This window comes from Stegodyphus dumicola, chromosome X2, assembly GCF_044657685.1.
Source record: "Stegodyphus dumicola isolate Sdum_Otavi_A_Nest chromosome X2, ASM4465768v1".
NCBI lineage: Eukaryota > Metazoa > Arthropoda > Arachnida > Araneae > Eresidae > Stegodyphus > Stegodyphus dumicola.
The window spans coordinates 18,001,117-18,026,237 of NC_140781.1; the positions used below are offsets into that span (position 1 = coordinate 18,001,117).

At 37.4% G+C, this 25,121-nt stretch overlaps 1 protein-coding gene across 2 annotated transcripts in view; it reads left to right on the top strand.

The window, feature by feature from the left end:
* The window catches only part of LOC118181398 (spectrin beta chain, non-erythrocytic 1-like), a 239,244-nt gene that overhangs the window by 38,936 nt on the left and 175,187 nt on the right, over positions 1-25,121 (top strand). For both annotated transcript variants that reach the window (XM_085809705.1, XM_085809706.1), the window contains exons 5-11: positions 3,381-3,577; positions 7,174-7,286; positions 7,363-7,550; positions 9,238-9,457; positions 12,245-12,376; positions 12,542-12,624; positions 22,088-22,226. In XM_085809705.1, coding sequence (XP_085665831.1) covers positions 3,381-3,577; positions 7,174-7,286; positions 7,363-7,550; positions 9,238-9,457; positions 12,245-12,376; positions 12,542-12,624; positions 22,088-22,226 — 1,072 coding nt within the window. The remainder of the gene's footprint in view (positions 1-3,380; positions 3,578-7,173; positions 7,287-7,362; positions 7,551-9,237; positions 9,458-12,244; positions 12,377-12,541; positions 12,625-22,087; positions 22,227-25,121) is intronic.

Consider the following 25,121-nt stretch of genomic DNA (forward strand, 5'->3'; position numbering starts at 1 on the left):
AACGAAATTCAGTAATACGAATTTCGTGAACAGAGTAAAATGAATTTTGTAGGCTTGATACCGAATAATAAAAACAAGCGTTAAAAGTTTCAACACAGAAAATCTTACGAAGTTCGACTAACAAGGAATATGCTCTCATCAAGCAAGAATACGTCAGTGCATGCAGTCATTTAGAATATTTAACCCTAAGTTCGCTGAGATCACCAGTCTAAGCTCATAATTTTGATATGTAGTCTTCGAATAAAATAACAGATTATCAATAAGTTCGCAGTTTTATGTTCTATTTCTTATTGCCGTAATGTCAGGGTGTTCAAAATGATCCGGATCTTTCAGGTGATAAATATTTTCAAATTCGGAATGACTTTTCAATTCTTCTACAATCGTTTCGCGTGAGTTTAGTATTTTCGCTGTAAGCATAGTATACTTTATCGTATTCTCTTCTTCATCCAACTTTATTCTTAAAAGCGTATCGGCCACCGTGCTTTCTTTTCCCGTAGTATATTTGATAATTGAGTTAAATTCTTGAAGTTTAAGGGTCCATCGAATAAGTCTCGGCGATAAGTCCTTTCCTGAGTATAAACGTCCTAGGGCCGCATGATTTGAATAAACTGTAATCGGCGGCTTTCCAAAATAAACTCTCAATTTTTGTACTGCGAATGTTAGTAGGACTGCAGTTTCAATTGTAATAATGGTTTGGCTATTTGAGCGAAATCTTTAATGAAAGTTCTATAACACGATCACATGCCTAAGAATATTGATAGTTTCTTTGCAGTATTTGGCCGAGGGTAGTTTTTAATCGTTATTATTTTGGAATTTTCACTTTCGATTCCTAAGTAACGAACGATTTCACATCCTAAGTAACGAAATTTTGGAGCAGCGAACATCTATTTGGCGGCATTTATTTTTAGTTCAGCTTCATTTAGAAGCAAAAATACTTGACGTAAATCTTTAGTATGCTCATCGCTTGTTTCGCTCTTGACTATTATATCATCTAAATAGCAGATAAATGTATTCTTGATGTCTAATAGATAAACATATTCTTGATGTCTAATAGATAAATATATTCTTGATGTCTAATAGATAAATATATTGTTAATGTCTAATGCATAAATGTATTCTTGATATCTGATAGTCAATGCATTCTGTCTAAATAGATAAATGATTCTGGTCCTAAAATTGTATCCATTGCACGCTGGAAATTTCTTCGTCATCTGGAATAATTTCTTCGTCCGGAATCTTGCCATACAACAAATAAATATTTGAACTTTTTTAGAATAAAGTCTGTAAAGTTCTCGATTTTAAACTGAAATTTACTAAATATCTCCGACCCGAGCTTGGGCCTATCCTTGACCATTGGGAACAATTTAATGAACGCGTTTTAAAAATTTTCAAAGGTGTAGCTTCCCACGCTCAATCAACACAAATTTTCCAAAGCACTTGTACTACATGGAAGTCCGGCCTCTAAGTGCGGACTTTACAGTCGTAATTATTTGTGTCTCTGGCACTGCATGCCGTAGAAAATGGGAATTTAGTTGCCCAATAAAATTTATAATTGAAGTCTTTCCAATAAGAGGTGTCTGCAGGCCTTATAGCAGCTATTAGGGTGCCGATGATAAATCCAAATTGCTCCATGGGGGGGGGATTGGGGACGACGAGACTTGCGACGTTGAGAGGATCAAAGCAATCGGTGAAGATTCCTGTGACATAGTTATCTATATTGTTCGGGCGCCAGTAAAATGTCTTGGATGTTTGGCTATCACAAATTGAGCGTTAGAAGACTATTAAGTGTCTTCTAACAGATCAACGCCACAGAAATCTAATCGCTAGAAAATCAAAGTTAGCAACGTGAGCTGGTAGAGTAGGCTTTAAGGTACCTCTTGTATTATGGCGAAGTTGTTGTTTGATTTATCGCCAAGTTGTTGTTTCATTTATGGTAGCCTGAGTAGTTGAATGTTATGGAAACCCTATTGTGACGTAATCGGGTGCATGATTCTGGGAAATTTTGAATCATGGGATGTTTTGTAAGCATTTTTGTGGTGTGTGTTGGTTTCATTCTTTAGACGGTACAATGGCCGAATGTAGTAAGATTAATTTGAATTTTCTGTACGATTTGGAGCGAAAGGGGAAAAGAGCTTTAATTGACTGGTGTGTAAATGAAGGTTTACTTAGTAGCCATTATAAGTGTCCTGTATGTGGGAAGGATATGCGTCTAGTCCGAACGTAAAAACCGTTTAGATGGATTTGAATGGGTTTGTAGGAGGAAAGGTTCAGATGGTCATTGTGTGAAGCGTTCGATCAGAAAGAGTACCTGGTTTGAAAAAAGTCATTTGAGTATGATTGATATTTTGATTTTTACGTGGCTCTGGGTGTACGAAGCGAACTCGAAAATCATGGTAAGTGAATATTTGCTTTTGGTAGTGCTTAAATGTATAACATGTTTTTCCTTTTTTATGTTATTTTATTGTTTGGTTTAAAATGTATTTTATTGAGATTATGTATTTTTGTTTGCCTTTATTGTAGAATTTGGTGCTGCTTTAACTTTTTTAAGTGAAAATATATCGATGTGTACATGGACAAAGTCAAGGGAGTGCGCAATGCAAGTTTGTGCAATACTGGGATTTTTTTTTAAGTGAAAATAGGTCGACGTGTAGATGGATAAAGTCAAAGGAGTGCGCATTGCCATTTTTGTGCAATTCGGAGATATTTTTTTTAGGTGAAAATAAGTCGATGTGTACATGGATACCGAGTTTGTGCAATTGTTTGTCTTGTTATTTTGGCTTTGTCTAGCGGCGATTTTCGGCGCAAAAATCGTCGCTTCGCAAGCCAAAATAACAAGTCAAAGAATTGCACAAAATCGGTATCCATGTACCGCCAAAAATCGCCAAGTTTCACCAAGGGGTACCCTAAACTTTTACCACGTGAGCTTCAGGCAGGCGTAACACGCTCTGATTTCCTCTTCCAAAGCCTTCCCTTAAATATTACTTTCATTCAACTTTATTTGAATACACGCACGCTAGTCGATTTGCATTCTGGCAAGAAAGTGCGAGTTGAAAGCAAGAGTGATAGAAAAGCTACTTGAGCATAAAATAAATGTTAATTAAATAATTCCCATAGTTTGAACTAATAATGCAAAACTGAGTTTTAAGCAAATTAATTTGCTTTGTTTGAACACTTGTATGTGTGATAGATAGGATTTCACTTACTATTTGAGTCGAAATTTAGTTAAAGGCAAAAAAAAAAAAAAAAAAAAAAAAGGGGGGGGGGAGGCGTAGCGGTAAAAGTAACGAAGACCTTTCAAGGCTAACGATTTTAATGCCGCTTACTTACAGTTTACGAGTAGCTCGTTTGATGAAATCCCATATCATTTTATTCTTTTATAGGTATCCGAATGTTAAAGTGAGAGATTTTCATAGAAGTTGGCGAGACGGATTAGCATTCAATGCCCTTATCCATTCTCATATGCCTGCGCTTGTCGACTTCTATGCTCTGAAACCTCAGGAACATGTATACAATCTGGAGAACGCATTCAGCGTGGCCTCTAAACAACTTGGTATTCCACGACTTCTCGATCCAGAAGGTAAGTTCGATTTCTTATTTCAGTTCTCGTTTTTGCTGCTTACCGACGATTTATAGTTACATTTTTTAGAATCTGTACTACAATACAGATATAGCATTTCTGCCAATTCTGTAGACTACGCGTGATCTAATTGCAGCTCCTAGGCCACATGCGTTTGAAATTGCGCTTGCAGTAAAACAAACTAAATTTTAGTTTTTAAATATAATTTCAGTTCGAAATAAACATGGTAATACGATAAGCTTATTTAAGAGTCCGTAGCTGAATATTTTGAACTATATTATGCAAATTGTAATTTTAAAACACTTTCAAAATACAAGGTGAGACACAAAAACAAAAAAACAACAACAAAAAAAGGGGATTAGTCCAATAAATCATTGTACTTACAGAATCAGTTTTCCGTGATATTATCACCTTCAAAGTAGTTCTCTTCAGCATTCACGCACTTCTGCATTCTGTGCTGCCATTGCTGGTAACAGTTCTAAAACAAGGTTTTTGGAAGGTCCTTCAGGAGATTCTCCGTTTTTGCCTGAACCTCCTCAGCTGAGGTAAAATGGCTTCCCTTTAAGTAAGATTTAACTTTAGGAAATAAAAAAAGTCTCATGGAGCCAAATCAGGTGAATAAGGAAGATGGCCCATCACAGTAATGTTTATGCTGGTCAGAAACTGCTTGACGGATAGGGCCGTGTGAGCGGGTGCATTGTCCTGGTGCAACAGCCATCCATCACTTCACGACTCTGGCCTTTGTTTTCCTAATCTTTTTCAGGAAGTCTTTTTAGTACTGCAGTGTAGTAGTATTGATTAGCAGTTTGACCACTGTTCCCCCCCCCTGAAAACCGCTTATGCCACTCAAACACTCGTGCATGAGAAAAAGGTTCATCTCCATAAGCCTCGGTTAACATTCAAAATGTTTCCCCCGTAGTTGATTTTTTTAAATTCACAAGAAACTTGATGTTGATTTGCTGTTCGGTTTTTACATTAGACATTTTTCCGGTCGAATGCAGTTGCATATGTTCACTCAATGGCTCAGTACTCCCCACTGGCGTGGTCGGTTAGGTCGAAACTGGCCGCATGGAAAGAGGAAGTGTGTGGCATGACGTCACCAAAACAGCTGTTGCCAACTCCACTCTGTTTTCAAGCTACACATTTAGTTTCTTTTTTTGTGTCACACCTCGTATCCGCCGCATGCTGATTGGCACAGTAATAAAAATGCGAAATGAACCAGTTTTTGAGATTAACTCCCTTGCAGACACTGGTTTCAAAACCACTAGTGACTATCTGGATAGCAAGATATATATATAGATAGATAGAGAGAGAGAGAGAGATACATCGGCTACACGCTTAGTTAAAATTGATTAAGTTTTACTGAATGAATATGTAACTTTAACTGAATAATGAAAATGCATCTGATGATTCAGCTGGTTGTGTAATGAAAATATTAAATATTTAAGGCTGAATATTGTCTGAGCATGTTGGTTCTTAATTTAGTTATATATAAGAAAAAGTCAGCTATTATTTTTATGCAAAAGTACTGGTAAGATGGCAGTTTTGTTTTGAACAGTTTTGGCGTATTTACTGCAGTTTCTCCTCAGCTCGCATTAACACACGGTTTCTTTCTTTCCAGCAGCGTCCGTATTGACCTTATTATTTCTAGATGAATACGTATGGGCTTTATTAATTCTAGAGGCGAGAATGTGATTAAAAAATCATGGATTTTATTTTTCATATTATTACATTACTTTTCACTCTAAAAGACAGTATTTCACATTACTTTCTGGAATACTAGTATGTCTTCGATCGATTTCAAATAACTCTTGTTAAAATGAGATGGCTTTTATAATCATAAAAACAAGATTTCAAAATTTGAAGAAAATGCTTAATTTTTTTGACAGCAAAAAGTATCTATTACTTCATAGAAATGTTTACAATTGTATATTGTAAACACATGCTTTCCTAAAAAAAGTATTTTTGTTGATTCGTATTCATTAATTTACAGATTGCTTGTTAATTTATTTGGAGTATTTCTTCCTGTTCAAGAATAATTTCACTACTTTAAATTGATATAACTATCTTTGAAGAATCTTGAATATTTCTGAATTCTATCATGTTATTCTTGTTGAAATGAAATTTATTCACTCTGTTATAGACACAGTCATCGAGAAAAAAGTATTTTGTTCTTGAAATGAGTCTTAGACGTATCTGTCAGATTTTTTAAAGTTCTATAAAACTTGTAGTATTGTTTTTATATACTTTGTCAAATTAAACACATAAAGTCTCAAAATTAATTAGAATTTTTAAATAATTTATTTGAAATTTTGGAATTAATTACGCGATTTCTCTTATTTCTTTAGTAATGTACTTAAAACAACTAAACAGTTTTAAGAAAATCAATAAAATGATGGGAAAAAATTCCCTTTATCAAGCCGACGGATACTTTAGAAGGATAATTATTTAAGTAATGGCTGAAAAACAGGAGCAATAAGTGATACATAAATTGTACGCTTGAAGTTATTGAAATTTTCCAAGAAAAGACGAATATTATGAAATCAAACTCCGAAACCATTACTTCAAACAGAAATTATCCAAAGTTGCATTTGGTTATCGCGTAATTCAACGCTAATCTGAACTTCCAAAGGGAAGATCCTAAAATCGAGTTGCAGTCGAAATCCAGTTTGAAACAGTAGTACCAAACTAAAGAAATCTGTCGGAGAGATAAGCCGGGTTGTGCACGAATGGAACCCTTTCCGTACGAACATGACGGAAGACAGTTAAAGATGCTCTTGGCGAGATCATATTTGCTTGTAGCAAGCAAAAGGAGAAATCAGTTTGTTACTAAACTTCATTTCAGTTACAAATTATCCAGAGCTATTTCCTTCAGTGGTTCAAAATACGTATCGTCTACCTGATTTTTTGACTGCCGTATCGTTGGTCCTGAGCTTAAATATCAGAGAATGTTTAGATGTTTGTAGTTATATAGTTTCTTTTCAGTATAGAGGCACATAAAATATACAGAGAGCCAAAAGTCCTCTTGAGTGGTTTGGTTACAGAAGAAGATTGGCGAGAGACCCTTGGACTCATCGACAGGAGATTCTCCTTAAAAACTGGAAGGAATCTGAACGAAATCGTACGGTCACGTATATGGTGCTCAAAGCCCAAGCCAACAGCAGATGCTGTTCTGAACACCTTGCCAAGATAAAATTCGTAGACTTGATCTGACGTTACTGACAAGTAACAAGTGACAAGTGACTTGTCTTGTGACAAGTGACAAGACAAGTGAGGTATATAAGGCCCAACATATCAACTTTGAAAACAGTCAGATCTTAGCTGAAGACCAAATTATTCATAAATTCATTGTTCCTGACAAAGTGGTTCAAAATAATCATAAAATTCCAAATTGAATACATAAAAATACATTATGTTACAAAACAAACACAAAGGCAAAATTAGAGAAAGAAGCAAAAACGAAGATTCCAAGATGAATAAGTGAGAAATACATACACTGCCACATGGTCCTTCAGTCTTTTTTACTCAGTTATAGCTATCAGCTTCTATTAAATACCAGTCTCCTAACCCCCATTTACGTTTTTTATTCATTCCAGATGTGGACACAGACAATCCTGACGAAAAATCTATTCTAGTTTATGTCTCCACATTTTCTAAAGGACTTGCGAATATCAAAAAAGGGATGACTGGAGGCAAACGTATTGCAAAAGTAAGTGCTTAGTTATGCAAATAACGTATATTTATTGGGAGGAAAGTTTTAATAAGTTAATAATACATTTTTGCAGGTGTTAGCCAAAATGATGGATATTGAAGAATTAAAAAAGGGATATGAAATAGAAGCTGGTGAACTTCTAGACTGGATTCAGGAAAAAATTAAGAGCTTTGCAGAAATGGAGCCTCCGAAGTCTTTTGAAGATATCCAACAAGAAATATTACGTTTCAAGAATTACAGAATACAGGAGAAGCCAGAAAAGTAAACAATTTTAATCATTCTTTAAACTTTTTAATAGAGAATAAGTAATTTAATGTTAGCAAAAAAAGAGAATAATGATTTAATATTTAGTCGGAAACTTGCTTTGTGAGATATTATTTAGGAACACATTAAAATGAAATTTTTTGACAGAATTATACTTACAATAACTGATATAATTTATATAAACATAGCAATTTTAAATAGAACATCAGTTTGATAAAATGAAAGGAGTTTCTAGAATATTATGTAAACATTGGTCGTGTTTTCTTAGCGAAATGCTACGGCTGCGTTAGATAAATCAGCCGGTACACCCGATGACTTCACCGTTTACCTTACTCTTACCTCGAGAACTGGTAGATAATCTGGTTTTGAGTATCGACAGACGCTGCAACGCAACCACTGCATTCAGGGATGGTCATTATTCCTTACTAAGGCTCTTTGGTTTCTTGTTCTCCCTGTTGGCCAAATAGGTTTTTTACCACCTACATTCTGTCAATAAAGCTTGTTTCTATTCATTTCGTAGTTGTATGTATCATATTCATTTTTTTTTTTTTGCTGTTATGCTTCCTCATCCTTTAAGTACTGCATTGTGACCTCTGCAGTATTTATTATTTTCATGTCTCCCATTTGATGTTTTGTGGAATTACTGCTCAAATCAGAGGAGATGTTGTTTAGGTTTTGCATATTATTGTTAATGAGAGAGAATTATTTCCCCACAGCTGTTCTAGTTGACCAGACTAAAGAGATGAAGCATCACACACAGCTTACTCCTGTCAGCCAAAGTAACATGTGCAGCCCTACACTGCGAGAATGTCTTTTCCCGAACGATGTAGGTCGCATGTGACAAGTTAAGATTGCTACTTAACGATTGCCGGGAATATTGCAATATCGCATTCTTGACTACTTGGGGGTGCGTTTATAAGGTATTTTTCCAGCCTTCTTAGCATGCGGTGTAGTTTTCTGTATGCGAGTATTCCAGAGGCCCGTGGTTCGGCGAAGGCTTTGCTAATTTTTCATGACTCCTGCTGAAAAATAATAACCTAATGTCTCTACAGTGGTGCTCGAACTAAAAGGGTGTTGGATGATGATTCTCCACGTTGACGGTGAAAACTCCTAACTGATTTAAGAGACTTTGATAAAGACCAGATTGTTATGCCCCCAATGGCCAGGAACTAGTGTCTCGGAAATGGCACTGCTATTTGGTTGTTCGCAAGGTACTCTTGTTAGTATCTATGAAAAGTGGAAGTAGGACAATAAAGCAGGTAGCAGATAGAGTGAATGAGGACCCCTGATCAATGAATACGGCTGCCAATAGTTCAGTATACAACTTAATATAATGCAGGTTCAACTACTAGTGCATCTGAGTACAGTTCATTGGACTCGTTTTATATATGGAATTCCTCAGCACTATTCTATGAATACATTTATCTATGTATTATCGTTCTAAAGTATTAAATAATAATTAAAGAGTCGAAGGATATGTCTAAATAATTTCAATTTCCTTCTTATAAATTATTGTTTCAGAATTTAATGTTTGATAAAAAAAGGTGCTTAATTTCTACACCACTACTTTTAAAATTTCAATTTTTAATACATTGGTGATATCTTATGTTCATGCTTGATATACATAATAATTCACTATGAAATGTCATAGCTTCAAGTGTAAAAATTATCATGTGTATTACAGAAACGATATGAAGAACGAAATTGAAGCTCTGCTGTTTGCTATTCAAATGAAAAGACTAGGGAAGTTTGGATGGTCGCCTCCAGAGGAGATTTCTCCAGCAGCCATTGAAAAAGCCTGGGAGAAACTAGAAAGGGCTGAGCACGAGCACGAGTTCAAAATCCGAAACCAACTGAAAGAGCAAGAGAGATTGGCAAATCTCGCCTATAAATTCGAATTGAAGGTACTAATATTTCTAGGACTTATAACTCGATCTGAAAGTTTTTGTCTCATGTTTCAAGAACAGGTGTGGGACTGTTTGAAGTTATAAATCCCAGATTCATGCCCACTAAAAACTTATCAAGTTTAGGTTTCATAAGTTAATATGGCTGAGAACAGCCACTGATATATAATGGTTATATTTTATTTAAAATCACCAGATCCTTTTATTTATTAAGACCAGAGTAGCAAGTATGAATAGATTTGTTAAACTAAATGAGGTATTAAACTAGTTCATTTAATATTACTAAATAACTAGTCAGAAGACAATAATTATCAATATACGTTATTCATTTTTACGACTCTTAATTAAGGTATGACAAGTTGTGAAGTACATGTTTGTGCCTTTAACAACAGCAACGTTGGAAAAGATCACAATTTATTTCAAGTATTGCAATATCGTGTAAGTGTACTGTTGTTGTTGTTGTGACTTATCTCACTTGTCTGACAGCAATATCAGTACAAGCCCACGAAATTCATCATGTCGTTGGCAAGAGGCCTAAGCACCACATGGGTGACAATAAGACTTTGCTCAGTTCCACCCCCAATTTGGATGGAGTAACGCTACCGATGAGGTTTCAAACCTAAGGCGAAACCTAACCGACGCGGTGGAAAATCTACAAACCAAAAACCTCCACCGTCGAGGAAGGCAGAGTCAATAGATGCATGTATTTAATCGCTGGTCATTTGTTGCGCAGTTAGAGAGAGAAATTTTTACTTTAGAGTTCGACTTACGTGCGATTTTGAATTATCCTTAATTTATGGACCATGAGTCCACACTACAGTCCACTTACATAGAATACAGTACATCTATTATATATGCATCATATACTATACATACATCATATACTATGCATGCATGTACTATACATGCATGTACAGTTGCAATGTGCTTTCAGTACGAGCTTCTGGTTAATATGCAATTAAAATCTAGAACACATACCATATGAAATTCGCAATATACGTGCAATACACGCATACAATATACACATAACATATGCAGTTAAATACCTATTAATACATAAGACCTACACAATATACAGTATTCATTAAAATACAAAAGATTTACTGTATACTATATGTGTGCGTACAAATGCAATTTTCGTTCAATGTGCGCTTTTACTTAAGAATATACAATTTTAATGTAGAACACACAAAATATACTGTTTACACGCAGTTCGCAGTATACGTGCAATATACACCTAGCATATAAGGTTAAATACTTATTGATACATGAAGCCTAATTGTTATGCTGTATAGAATGACATGCGCACAATACACAAAATTCAATACGCTTCAGCAGAATACAATACACCTACTAGATGCAATATATGCACGTACAGTTGCAATCTACTTTCAGTACACGCTTCTGGTTAACAATACGCAATTAAAAGACAAAACACATACAATTTACTAAATACTTGTAATTCGCGATATACATGCAATATGCGCATACAATATGTACATAATTTATACAGTTTAATACTTATTCATACATAAAATCTAAATATTGCGCTGTATGGAATGACATGCATACAATATTCAGTGAAATATAAAACACTTACTACATACTATATTTATATGTACAAATGCAATTTTCGTTCAGTGAGCGCTTTTAGTTAACAATATGTAATTATAATGCAAAACACATACAATGTATTCTAAAGATGCAATTCGCAGTATACGTACAATATACGCATACAGGAGAACACTCCGAAGGGGACACGTCCGTGGATCTCCCAACCCTCTTCCCCTACTACAACCTCTGGATATGACTTTTGGCTCGTCGGATATTTAGAGTGTCCCCATGCCGCACAGATACTATACATTTATAAACATCTATGCCTTCTCCGGGATTCGAACCTGGGCGCTATCAGCGTCACTAACCACTATCCCGATTGGGCGGCAAGTAAGTGCAGTGCATTATAGAAATGCAGTATACTTGGAAATCATAATTTTGACTTTCAAATACGCTATTTTCTATGTAATGGATAATGATATGGATGGTAAAAATGACTCTGTGGCACATAATTAGATATATTATATGCAGAGCGCTAGTTTTGTGATGACGATGAAGTGCCCTTATACAAGGTAATCTGGTATATCGTTTATAAAGGTCCTTGAACTTTGTACAATATCTCTGGAAGTTTGTGACACAGAATGAACTTATGATACAAAGAACTGTGACGAACAAATATTTGATTGACCCAAAGGACTGTGATTGTTTATGACACAAAGGACTATGACACACGAATATCTCATTCAAATGCATAAGATACAATAATCAGAAATTAGGCTATTCGACCCCTGTTCGTAACCTTTATATTTTGGTATTTAAACACAAACTTTGTAACCGTTTAATATAACACTCGATGTGTTACATTTTTATGATCTGTTTAGTTTTAGAACAGATTTTAATTTTTAAACAATCCTTAAATTATCTTTTGTATTTTGTTTGAAAGTCAGTCTGTTAGTTAAAGATGATGACAACTGCTGAGGAACAATTTTTTTTCCTCTGAAGCCTAACCTACTAATTTAAGTAAATTTAAACATAATTATCCTTCACTGAAATAACCTCACACACTTATCTAATAACACACGTGTTTTATTAAGGGTTATAAGCACAACAAATAAGAAAGATGTAACTAACAGTAACATTATTACTGCTAACGATATAATGGGTACGGTATTAAAAAATGGTAATAATTTTTCTGACGCTGTTGATAATTATTTTTTGCTCGTATTTTTGTAGCATAGGTCAATGAAAGAATATCTAAAAGAAATGCAGAAAATATTAGCAGATCCTAATTATGGAGCCAATATAAAGCAAGCTGATGCTACTTTCAAAAAACATGAGGCCATTAAAGCAGGAATTTTAGCAAGAGTATGTATCACTATTCTGATAGTTTTGTTATTTTAATCTTACCTGTAACGTGGAAATCTATGTTTTCTTTGCATTACCTATCTGCTCTATCTAGTTTATTTAAAAAACATTTCTTAAGATTTTATGTTAGGAATTTTATCATTTATTCAAATAATTTACTTTTAGGATTTAAGATTGCAAGCTTTGTTCAAGATAGCGGATGTTCTTGTGGAAAATGATTACAGGAGAAAAGACGAAATCCTAGAATGGTATGAACAAATTCCCCTGAAAGTTCTGACAGATATAAAATAGTCTTGCTTCGAAATTATTTATAATTAGGTTGTTAAGTAATTTATATGTATCAGTATTTGATGGGTGAGATATTCGAAGTCATTTTCTCTGCCGCAGATATCACCGCACAAAAAGCAACAATCCACTTCATATTTGAACACCTTAGTGTACATACTATATATATAGGATGACTAACTTTCCATGTTTGAAGGTATTTGCAGTGTACCAAAAACTAACAAACGAAATGAAATTAAATTTCATATACAGACGGCGGAAGACATGGGAAAATGAATTCCGAAAAAAAAAAAAAAAAAAAAAAAAAAAATAGTGCAAAAAGTAGATAAGAAGGAGAGATTTTGCAATTCTCCTCCCAAGATCGTCACAGACATGTTCCATAAGTTTTAAGTCTGGAGATCTGGCTAGAATAATATTAATATCCTGAAAATCATCCTCCAGATTAGTCCTATACGGATGAGCTTTACGATACATAATAATGAGCCGATGGTCAACCATATCCCTGAACAGGCGAATATAATGTTAAAAGATCTCTTCCAATTACGTCGGAGCAGTCAACAGAGTCTCTGCCAAAGTGCCTCTATACTCCCTTTCATCATTATGCCTACTCAGATCATTAAACTCCGCTTTCATGCTGGTTCTTTTCTAGGATGTCTGAGGACAGATACTGGCAATCCCCAGATGAAGTTATGTCGAGAATTAGTAGTTACGATGAATCGGGACTCATTTGTGAAGAGAATGGTTCCCCACTAAGGAAAGGGTTCTTGGTCCAAAGTTCGATGTTTTCTAAACTATATTCAGCGGACTTTGTTTTGTACACAAAACATCAGGCTCTCTTGCCAACGGACCTCTCCCATGTAACTCTTCAAAATCGACTCCCAGTAGCCACATGAAAGTCATGCGAGAGCTGAAAAGTTATTGCAAACTTGTTACGTCATGCTGATACGGACAACTACAGACTTTTATGGGCCGTCCTATCTCTTGGGAGAAATTGCTTAGGCAATTTCGGATTTCGGCAACTTTGGAAATTGCTCAGGTACCTCTACGGATCTAGTATTTGTAAACTACATTGCTCTCTAGAAGTTAAGGAAAAGCATGTTTTTGAAAGCTCACAGTTACAAAAATGTCAGTAACGTTTAAATTCACAGTTCATATGCACAACAGTAACGAAATTTAAGAAAATGTATGAAAAACAATGGCTACCACTTTTATTTTATAGAAATGAATACATATATAGAAGTTGGAGACAAAATGCAAAAATTTTAATTTTGTTCTCGAGTGTTGATCTTCAGTTGTTATTACAGTTTCGAGGACAATATCCAGGAGAGTCTATAAATATCCATTGGAAGTCGTTTGCCCGATTCGCTGAGATGGCAAGCGAGTGGATGGATGGAAATGGGTATGTCACAAGCGGATGATGCGAGACGTCTCAATGTCTCATGTAGTGTAGCCCATCGACTATGGAACCAGTTTGGATTCGAGGATTCTGTGTCTAGAAAACATGTTCCAGGCAGATCTAGAGTTACAACACTTGCGGGAGACCATTATTTAGCTCTTTTGGTCTGAAGCAGGAATAACATTACTGTGCCTCAAAGCATGGCAGATCATACAACAGAAATAAGAGTTTCAGCTACTACAGTGCTCAGGCGCCTGCGCAATGAAGGTCTGTATGCAGACGACCAATTTTTTGTGTCCATTTAACACGGGGACACAGAGGTGTCCACTTATGTTGGGCAAGAAAACACGTCTCCTGTACCAGTCAAGATCATGGCAGATCATACAACAGAAAGAAGAGTTTCAGCTACTACAGTGCTCAGGCGCCTGCGCAATGAAGGTCTGTATGCTGACGACCAATTTTTTGTGTCCATTTAACACGGGGACACAGAGGTGCCCACTTATGTTGGGAAAGAAAACATGTCTCCTGGACCAGTCAAAAATGGATGTCTGTTCTCTGCACGGGCGAGTCCACCTTCCCAATGGAGATTGATTTAAATCGTCAGCTGATCTGGAGGAAATAACGTACCAGATACAACCAATTCTACACTGTGGAAAGACAGTTACAGAGGTGGTGGAATAATGGTTTGGGCTGGGATCTCTCTCGGTGATCTGCATGTGTTCCATGGAGAAACATTGAGCGGTGTGAGATATGGTGACGAAATCCTTTATCAATATGTCCGCCCATATGCCGCTGCTATTGGTTCTGGATTTCTTCTGATGGAGGACAATGCGCAACCGCACCGAGCTCGGTCTGCTGAAGAATTGAGCAGACCTCTTGAGGGTCACGATGGGGAGCAGATGGAACAGCCAATTCAATTTTCCAGACCTGAATCCGATAGAGCGTTTTTGGGAGACAGGCTGCTCTTTTAAGACCTCTTCCAAGGTCGTTGGATGAGCTCGAACAAGGATTTCTCTGTGTCTGGTCGTTGCTTCCCATTTCACTGACTGAAAACTTAATTGACAGCACGGAACTTCGCTGCCGCCAATGTATTGTAGCTAGGGGTGAACATATTCCTTATTAGAATCCATTTTTGTAATGTTACCACCCTATTTTTCCTCAAAAAACTGTGATATACTGTTTCTTCAAGACTGGATTTCTCTGCCAAGAGTGCAATTTTTTTTCATTCATGTTTCAGTTCATGTTTGTGTTAAACTTTGGAAACATTCTATGTCGCATTAATTAAGGAACTGTTTGGTGAACATGTCCTGTAAATTTCTTGTTTCTATGTTCCTTTATTCCCAAATTAGATACAAAAAACATGTGTTCCTTAACGTTTGGAGGGCAATGTATTTCCGTAAACTGCACACGAAGCTGAGCGTTACATTCAAGTCTCCAGAAATCTGAAGACTTGAATGCAATGCCTTCCTGTTGCCAATCTTCCGACGGTTCTCCTTCTCATTTCATCATCGAAATGTTGACGATTACATATCTGAACTTCCTGCTTTTGAATTTCATCAAATGCTTGAAGGAAAACCGCCACAAAAGTCGCCGAGGAGTGCGAGCGAGCGGAAAGTGTTCCGTGGGCTTTTAACAATCCTTGTCTTATAAATTCTGCCTACATGCATGTGTGCACTTGCAATACTAAAGATTACTAAAGATGTGCACTTTTTGTTTGAAAGCCTAATTTATATCTTTCGTTTAGTGAGTTTTGAGAAAAATCTCTGAAACATACAAATTTTCTTAATTTTGAGCACCAATGTATAATTATTTACGAAATTGATTGCAGCCTTCGAATTGCGTGTAGACTAAAAAAAGGGCAAGACCTGGCATAGAAAATGCTTTTACCAGATGCTGCTTTTTATCTTATAAGAAACAGCATTTTTGCAAGCGAGTAACATTTCCTCGATGATTTTTTCAAATACTGTATACACATTTGTTTTGAACTGAAAATGAAATTTCTATCATCATGAGAAATTTAATCTGAATGTATGTGAAGTTTTCGCACAATTATTCACGGAAAGCTGAGGGGAAGGAGTTTAGATCACATAAACGGTAGGCTGATTGATAATTCGAAGTTAAATAGCTAAATGCTGAACAAGAGTAACTACCAAAATAAACTATAAGGAATATAAAATAATTTTGCAGAATTACTTTTAAAGTGTTAAACATTTGTTACCTAAAACGTATTTTTCAATTGGGAAAAATTCTTTTAAAATAAGTAAATTTCAAGCCAGAACTTTCCTGCAGTGTTTCGAACAAGGAAGTTACATCAATTGCCAAATTCCATTTTCAACTTGCCCTTTTTTAAATCTTAAATAAATTACACTGGTGTGCAAAAATTAAGGACGAAGTCGAAAAATTAGCATATCAGCTGAACGAAGAGGCAGAGCGGACAGAAAGACCAATCAGGAGATTAAGTAAGGTGATGTACGGTAGCACATGCGCAGATATGCAGGTAGACGTAATGGGGGAGTGTCTGAGTAGTATAAAGCATGTTGTCGGTGTAAGATCAGTATTTATGGCAAAGAGATTGCACGCCGTATAGCAGTTAAAATGACACCGAGTTGCTACCTCAGCGAGAAATGACGAATAATCAGTCTGTTAGACGACATCTGGATGCTTTTACCCGAGGTCGAATCATTGGGAAATTGGAGGAAGGCCGCAGTGTGACAAGTGTGGCTGCAGAGTTCGGAATTGCTCACAGCATCGTTTCACGACTTTGGAGACAATTTCAAACTACAGGAACAGCTATCCGGGGGTTTAGTAGTGGTCGTCCACGAGGAGCCACACCCGCAGATGACCGGTATATTGTCTTACAGGCCAGAAGAAACAAGCGGCAGACAGCGGGAGAAATCGCTAGACACACGACACAGGCGACTGGCCGACCGATATCACGTTTTATCGTGGCCAGAAGACTGCACGGTGGTGGTCTGTTTGCACGACGCCCTGTACGGTGTGTACCTCTAACGCCTGCCCATCGGAGAAGGCGTTCTCTGTGGTGCCGGGAACACCGGAATTGGAGAGGCAATGAATGGGGACGAGTACTCTTTACAGATGAGAGCAGATTCAGTCTGAGTAGCGATTCTCATCGCATACTCATCTGGAGAGAGCGGGGAATCCGCAATCATTCCTTGAGCATCATTGAAAGGGACAGGTATGGAGGTGGCGGTGTTCTCGTTTGGGGAGGCATCATGCTTGGTAGTCGTACAGACCTTCACATCTTCGACGCAGGTTCAGTCAATGGGACCCGTTATTGTAACGAGATTCTTCTTCCATATGTGCGTCTTTTTAGAGGCGCTATGGGTCCGCAGTTCCTTTTCATGGACGACAATGCACCATGTCATCGCACAGTAGCTGCCGAACAGCTCTTAGAGAGTGAGGATATTGAACATATGGATTGGCCGGCACGATCTCCGGATCTCAATCCCATCGAGCATGTATGGGATTTTCTAGGCATACGCTTGGCAGCTCGTACCTTACCACCAGTAAAGATTCCGGAGCTTCGATTGGCGCTGCAAGGCGAATGGGCAGCAATGCCTCAACAACTCATTGACACCCTCATTCTCAGCATGGGCAGACTCTGTAAAATCTGCCTAGTAGTCAGGGGAGATCATATCCCCTATTAAAGACCGGATGTTGCTTGCTGGACACCCATCACAGGGATGTTTCGGCCTTCAGTCGCATTGCGCTCCATGCTATTTTTTCAATAAAGCTTCTTTTTATCCCTCTAATTTCTCTTTTAGTAAGTGTTGCTTACATTACTCATGTCCTTACGTATTGGGGATCTTACGGTATTAAATGTGTTGATTTGGAAAGCTTTTGTACAAAGTTATATTGAAAAAAACCGTGTCGTCCTTAGTTTTTGCACACCAGTGTATCTCAAACACGGGACTAACTACTGATGCGTTCGTAAGATTTCCAGAAATATCAGTTATGTATATGAAATCGTATAAATCCCGCAGCTGAATGTGCCAAAATTCCTTTTGTAGCTAATAAATTCAGATTAGTTTTAAACATAAATGTTTTGAATAGTTAAAAATTTTTATTAAATTAATTCTTTAAAAGTTAAAAGCAATCTCTTTAATCTTAAAAACCAACTTGGGGGGGGGGGTCTTCCTAAGTTGTTAGGAGCAACACTATGTTTTAAACAAAGAACTGTATTTTAACTCGTTTCCCAAATGTTATTGCTGTTTAAAAGTAGATGTAATGATTTTTCGCGTTGAAATTTACACACGGTATGCCTCAATAGTTTAAGCTTTGAAATTTTAAGTTTCGATCAATGAATTTAGGATTTAATCATATTTAAATATATTGATAGTTTAAAGAAGGAAATGCACGCTGGCAGAGAGCAGATTTTGACTTAATAAAATTTGACTGACACCAGATTATCAAAGGTCAAGTATATTCACTTAAACACTTAGAATCGTCAACTCTCTCTGGCGCTTTTCTTAACTGTTTCGGTGGTTAAGGAACATGGCGCATAAATGATGTCTGTTGCAGCTACGCCGATCGTAATCCAGTCGCATCTTTCTGGCTGCTCCTGAATTAATGGAAACCCTCTGGCTGGCGTTTAATGACACATCTAGATTAAGTCCATCTGTTACTATTTCTTAGGACGCCTTTTGAGACTTTGCTACTTATTTGCGTCCTTCGATAGAGGACGTTCCATACCACCATCCACCTAGAATTTCTTGCCGATTATATTAGCGGTTCTTTCTTACCAGGGTCGTTCGTGATTGCATTAGGCTTAAACATCGAATATCAGCCCTGTGAAAAAAAAGATCCAGTCTATAGTTTTCCAGGATGAGTTTTTATCTTTCGCATTATGGTGTTAGAGTACTAGGATGGTCTTGCGGGAGTTCCTGGATGTTCTTCCCGCAAGACACATAATCTTCACCGTTGTCGTAATCCAATTTCTTTTGGGCTTCTATATAAGAGGCTTTAATTAAATTTCTGTTTTGTTTCTTTGCCAGCCTAAATTTCTGCGTATATTTCTATAAGCTGCGACTAATGGTAAGGATGAAGTAGTACCATATATTTCCGTGTAATAAGCCGGGAATGTTTGAAACATTTTCTAAAGCTAAAATACGGGGGTCAATTTATATAAACATCCGTTAATCTAGCATAAAACACATAGTACTTTCCCGTTAGCCCGGAAAAGCGATTAATGATAGATATCGCCCTTTCCCCATTCTAGAACTTGTTTTTCATTTATAGGGAAATACACAGCAGCCATTATGTTATTAAAATTTTAGTCAAAGGTGATCATCTATAGTTTGAAATTTCACGTACAAGACTTTTATTCTCGCTCATCTTTCAGACAAAAAATTAAAATGCCACTGAGAATAAGACTAGCAGATATACCAGAGATCTTTAACAAGACAACAAATGAATGAACACAACAATAAATGAAAAATTTGATTAGAAGATAATTCATACATTTCACCCGCTTGGCAACATTTTTGCTCTCATAGCGACATTTGAACGTAACATGATTTTTTTTCCTTTCGGCTTACACTGGTGTGCAAAAATTAAGGACAAGACGGTTTTTTTTTTCAATATAACGTTGTGCAAAAGCTTTCCAAATCAACAAAAATAATACCATAAGATCCTCAAGATATAAGAACATGGTTAATGTAAGCGAAACGTCCCAAAAAAGAAATCAAAATTATAGAAAGGAACTTTATTGAGAAAGGCAGCATGGGGCACAATGAAACAGAAGGCCGAAACATCCATGTGACAGGTATCCAGCAAGAAATATCCAGCCTTTAGTAGGGTGGATGATCTTCTTTGACTGCTGTGCAGGTTTCACATCATTTGTCCATGCTGAGTATGAGATTGTCAATGAGTTTTGAGACATTGTTGCATATTCCTTTTGTAGCACCAATCGCAATTCCGGAATCGTTACTGGCGATAAGTTACGGGCTGCCACGCGTATCCCTAGGACGTTCCATGCATGCTCAATGGGATTTAGACCTACAGACCTTGGCGGTCAGTCCCATGTGTTCAATATATTCACTCTCCAACGGCTTTTCGAGAGCAACTGTGCGAAGAGGTGGGACGTTGTCGTCTATGAAGAGGAACTGAAGACTCATAGCACCTCTGAAAAGTCGCATGTAAGGAAGGAGAAACTTGTTACAATAGCAGTTCCCGGAGACTGAAACTCCTTGGAAGATGTGAAGGTCGGTACGGCTACCAAGCATTATGTCTGCTCAAACGAGAACTGCGCGAACCAGACCGTTCCCTTTTGATGATGTTGGAGAGGTTATTGAGCATGTGTCTAGAATCGCAACTCAGAATAAATCTGCTCTTATCCATAAAGAGTACTCGAGCCCATTAATTATCTATTCAATTGTGATGTTCCCTGCACCACAGAAAACGTGTTCACCGATGAGCAGGCTTTAATGGTATACATCGCACAGTCGTCGTGCAAACAGACCACCACTGTGCAGCCTCCTGGCCAAGGTAAAATACCATATCGTTCATCCAATCGCCGGTTCCATGTGTCTTGAGATTTCTCCCGTTGTTTGCTGACTGATTCTTCTTGCCTATAGTGCAATATTTCGGTAGTACGCAGCTGTGGTTACTCCTGGACGACCACTGCTGAACCATCAGACAGCTGTTCCTGTAGTTTGAAATGCTCTCCAATTAAACTTGACCCCATAGGCATATAATTTAAATCAAACAGTACTCGTATGTGAAAATCAAACGGCTTAGAAGGCCCGACAATGCCCCGGGTTGGAATGTCGTGAAACAATGCTGTGATCAGTCCTGAACTCCAAAACCACACTTATCACATTTCGACCTTCCTCAGTTTTTCTAATGATTCCAATATAAGTATCCAGATATCGTCTAACAGTTTTATTCTTCGACATTTCACACTGATGCAACAACTCGAAGTCGTTTCAACTGATATATGCCGTGCAAAATCTTCCCAAAATGCTGAGCTCACACCTACAGCGATCTTTATATCCCTCCGACACCCCCATTACTTCAAGCTGCATATATGCGCATGTGATAATGTTCCTGACCCTAGTTGAAATCCTGATTAGTCTTTTATTCCGTTCTTCCTCTTCGTTACACGTATAAGCTAATTTTTCCACACCCATGTATATATGGGTTTTGAATTTCGGAAAAAAATTTTGAAGGAAAAACGCACTCTCGGCTTATACACGTATCAGAATATATTCGAAAATATATGTATTTACCTTTCAATCTAATATATGATAAAAAAGTAATATGTCTGGTTCAACTGGTAGAAGCTATATGGGCCGCCCAACCGGAATAATAATTAGTGACTCTGACTGCCATACCGAAGCCCCCCCGGGTTGGAATCCTGGAGCAGGCATGGATGTTTGTAAATGTATAGTGTCTGTATAACATGGGGTCATTCTAAATATGTGGCGAGCCGAAAGTCCTCTCGAGAGGTTTGTGGTAGGGAAAGAGGGTTGGGAGAGCTTCGAACCCGTCCCTCCATCAAAAGGGGGGCGGAACTGAGGAATGTCGTACTGTCACCTGCATGGCGCTCAAGGCTCTTGCCAACGACAGGCGCAGTCTTACACTCCTTGCCACTATGAATTTCGCGGGCTTGTTCTGATGTTACTTTCAGACAAGTGAGATAAATCATAACAGCAGCAAGAGACCTATATGGTGCATTGATTGCTTAGATTCGTATAATTTGATTTCTGGAAATAAATATCTCTTGATTTACCTAAATAAAGAATGGGTGCTTCTTTACTTCATTTTTGGAGAGACCACCTAACACACTCAGTGATCAGGGTTGTTACTAAATTTTAAGTTTCAGCTAAAGCACAAGGCAGTCGTTTGAAATAAATCTATAATCAGTTTAACTTTGCTTAAGAATTTGAGTATCTTAATCTAAGTGACAATCATACACAAGACTGATGATATACAACATATATTAAACTTTAGTTTAGTTAAAGATTAAGTTAAATTACAAGTTAATATAATGCAATTATTATTTAAAGGAAAAATGATATGGAAAGCAGCTGGAATTATGTCCTTCGCTTGCTTGAGGCTTATGATGAGCGGTTCTCTCATTTAAAGCAAGTAATGACTAGCTTGGAAGAAATGGATACGATTTTGGCGGACATGAAACAAATGCAGGTAAGATATTTTCTCTAACCTTAAATCAGTGTCTTTTCCAAGTGCTCTTTTTTACAATCAGTGCCACAATGATCAGCTAAAACATCATGATCACCCTTACATAATCACCCTCCCATCATGATTACCTTTTATGAGAATGCGTTCTCCATTGTGACATAGATGGCACATGGGGAAAGTGTGGATGTTATTTAACTGCTACTAAGGATAGTGATGTATCATTTTATCAACTACGTGTGAGTGTAATCCAGAAAGCTACTCCATTTAGACTATTTTAATAAACGCCAGTTTGAGATGGCCCGAAGGCAAGGAGAAAACGTTTCGTAGGAACAAGTACCTACGAAACGTCTAGTCGGGAAATGACGAGCTGCCGTTTTTTATAATATGCAGGGTGTCTCAAAAGGTCGTTGCCAAACTTAAGGTGCTGGTTTGTCATACCATGAGAAACAAGATTTACCTAAGAACTTAAATCAGAAAATGCGAATGGCGACCGCTAGAGAGCAATGTTCGCGGGCTAATGGGAGAGTGAGAAGCGTGATTATTTCAGGCGAAGACGTTGTAGGAGGGGAGGAAACGATTTACTCAGTTCTTTACGGACATTTTGTGGAAAGAGTATTGCCGGATCTAATAGTTGACGTTCCAGCAGTTACACGCCGAAACATCTGGTTTCAGCATGTTGGAGCGCCTGCACATTTTAGTAGCACTATGTGGGAATACCTCGATCGGACACGTATCGTGACCTCTGGATTGGCAGAGGCGGACCAGTCGCATGGCCACTACAATCCCTCGACCTGACTCCTCTGGATTTATGCCTGTGGGGATCACGAAGTCTATGGAGTACGAGAGGATCGTAACATCGGACATAAATCTCGCTGCCAGGATCACGGAAGCGGCGGCACTTTCCGTGACACACGGATCCATTTTGAATGGGTCCGTGTGTCACGAAAAGGAATTTTGAACATCTTCTATGATCTAACCATGGTTCTTTAATGAATGTCGTATTAATACCTTTTTTGACATCCTTTCTTTCTGCCCTTTTACGCCTGCGAACATTGCCCTCTAGCGGTTGCCGTTCGCATTTTCAGACACAAGTTCCTGTGTAAATCTTGTTTGCCATGATATGATAGACCAGCATGTTAAGTTTGGCAACGACTTTTTGAGGCAACCTGTAAACAGTAAAACAAGAATAATGAAGCCGGTAGTAGAATCAGAGTATTTTACGTTCGCGTCTGGATCAACGAATACGGGCAAGGGATACTCACTCGCTTGATTAAGGAAAATAGACGGTTTCCGGTGGCTCATCTAAGAGGCTAATCGCATGCAGGTTTTTATATATATTTCATTGGATTGTACTGGATATGAGACTGCGCGGCAGTCGCCCTTCTTATGTGTATGTATATATGTTAACCCAGCAGTATCGATGCTTATGACTACAGTCAGCCCATGCGCAGTCGCATGCATGGTTGTGACAAAAGCATGCAAAAATGGGAAGCAGTTATTTAGTCGGATGAATGACGGTTTGCTTTACATCAAATTAATGGCTGTGTCAGGATTCGTCGTCTTTCAAGAGAAAAGCTGGTTGACAAACGTGCCATGGAATGTAAACAGTTTGGTGATGAGGGTATTATGGTTTCTGTGATGTTCTTATAAACGTCTGTGAGACCAGTGGTTGCTGTAAAACACATCACGACAGTTGCCGATGATCTGAACGCCATTTGATTAGTTAATTGTTTGGTTTGCTTGATTATGGCAAAGCACTCGAGGGCTGTCTCCCTAAAGGAAGGAATGCTTTCGTGGAGGGTTTTCTAAGGGAAACTGGTTCACATACACGTTACACATGTGGAAAATCACAAAAACGCCCTTGCAGCATCCAGTCACATTTTTCATTCATTTTTCATCTAGTCACAAATTTTCAAATCGTTTTTCCATGTTCAATTTAAGTTCGCTGAGGTGGCTACTCTGTCAATATCCTCTGGAGTTACATCATCTTTTATAGATGATAATTGGAAAAATGATGAAATTCTCTCTTCAGCAGATTATGACGAAGAAGTTCAAGTGTGTCAATAAATATATCACAATACATTGACATCCTATAAGAGTTTTATTAGCTCTTTGAAGCTGCAAATTGCCATCGTTAAATCTCTTGAAAATATCTGCCAAGTAAAAGGCATCATTTGTTACTGTCTTTAACTGTTGACACAAATTGATCTCATTATTACTTATAAAAAATTGTATGACACTATCATATAATGCTACAAATTTAGCCAAAGATGTAACCCTTGACAGCCCCGAACTTCAGTGTGCAAAAGCAACTTAATAAAATCTTCATGATTGTTCTGGCATAGCTGCCAAAATATTCTATCATTCTTTGCATTAGACTTGATCTCGCATACGGCTCAAATTATTAATGTTGAATGGAGACTTAGATGTTTTCTTATAAGATGTTGTCTGTGCAACACACAATGAATACATTTGGCACTTCCTGCTTCAAATAAGCAAAAAATCCACGATAGTGACGTACCATTGATGGTGCTCGATCAGTAGCGCATGCAATAAAATTATTCAAAGCAATATTATTTTTTGTAAAATTTCTTTTCTCTATTAAACATAAATAATCCTTTTGTATTTGCGAATTTATTGCGAATAGATTGAGATTTATTGCGAATAGAATTTCTTGTCGTAATCTATTGTTTTCATCAAAAGCGTACATATGCCATCAATACAGCATCATTATCTGCAATGGTAGACTCATCCAATTCCATGGAAAATGTAGAGTTTTGGAGAATATTTATGAGTTTGTTTTCAACATTAACCACCATTTCATCAGTTCGTGGCTTTACTGGATGTACTAGAGCTTAGGGACAACGTTTCTAAAATTTAAGGTATGTCCTGATGTAT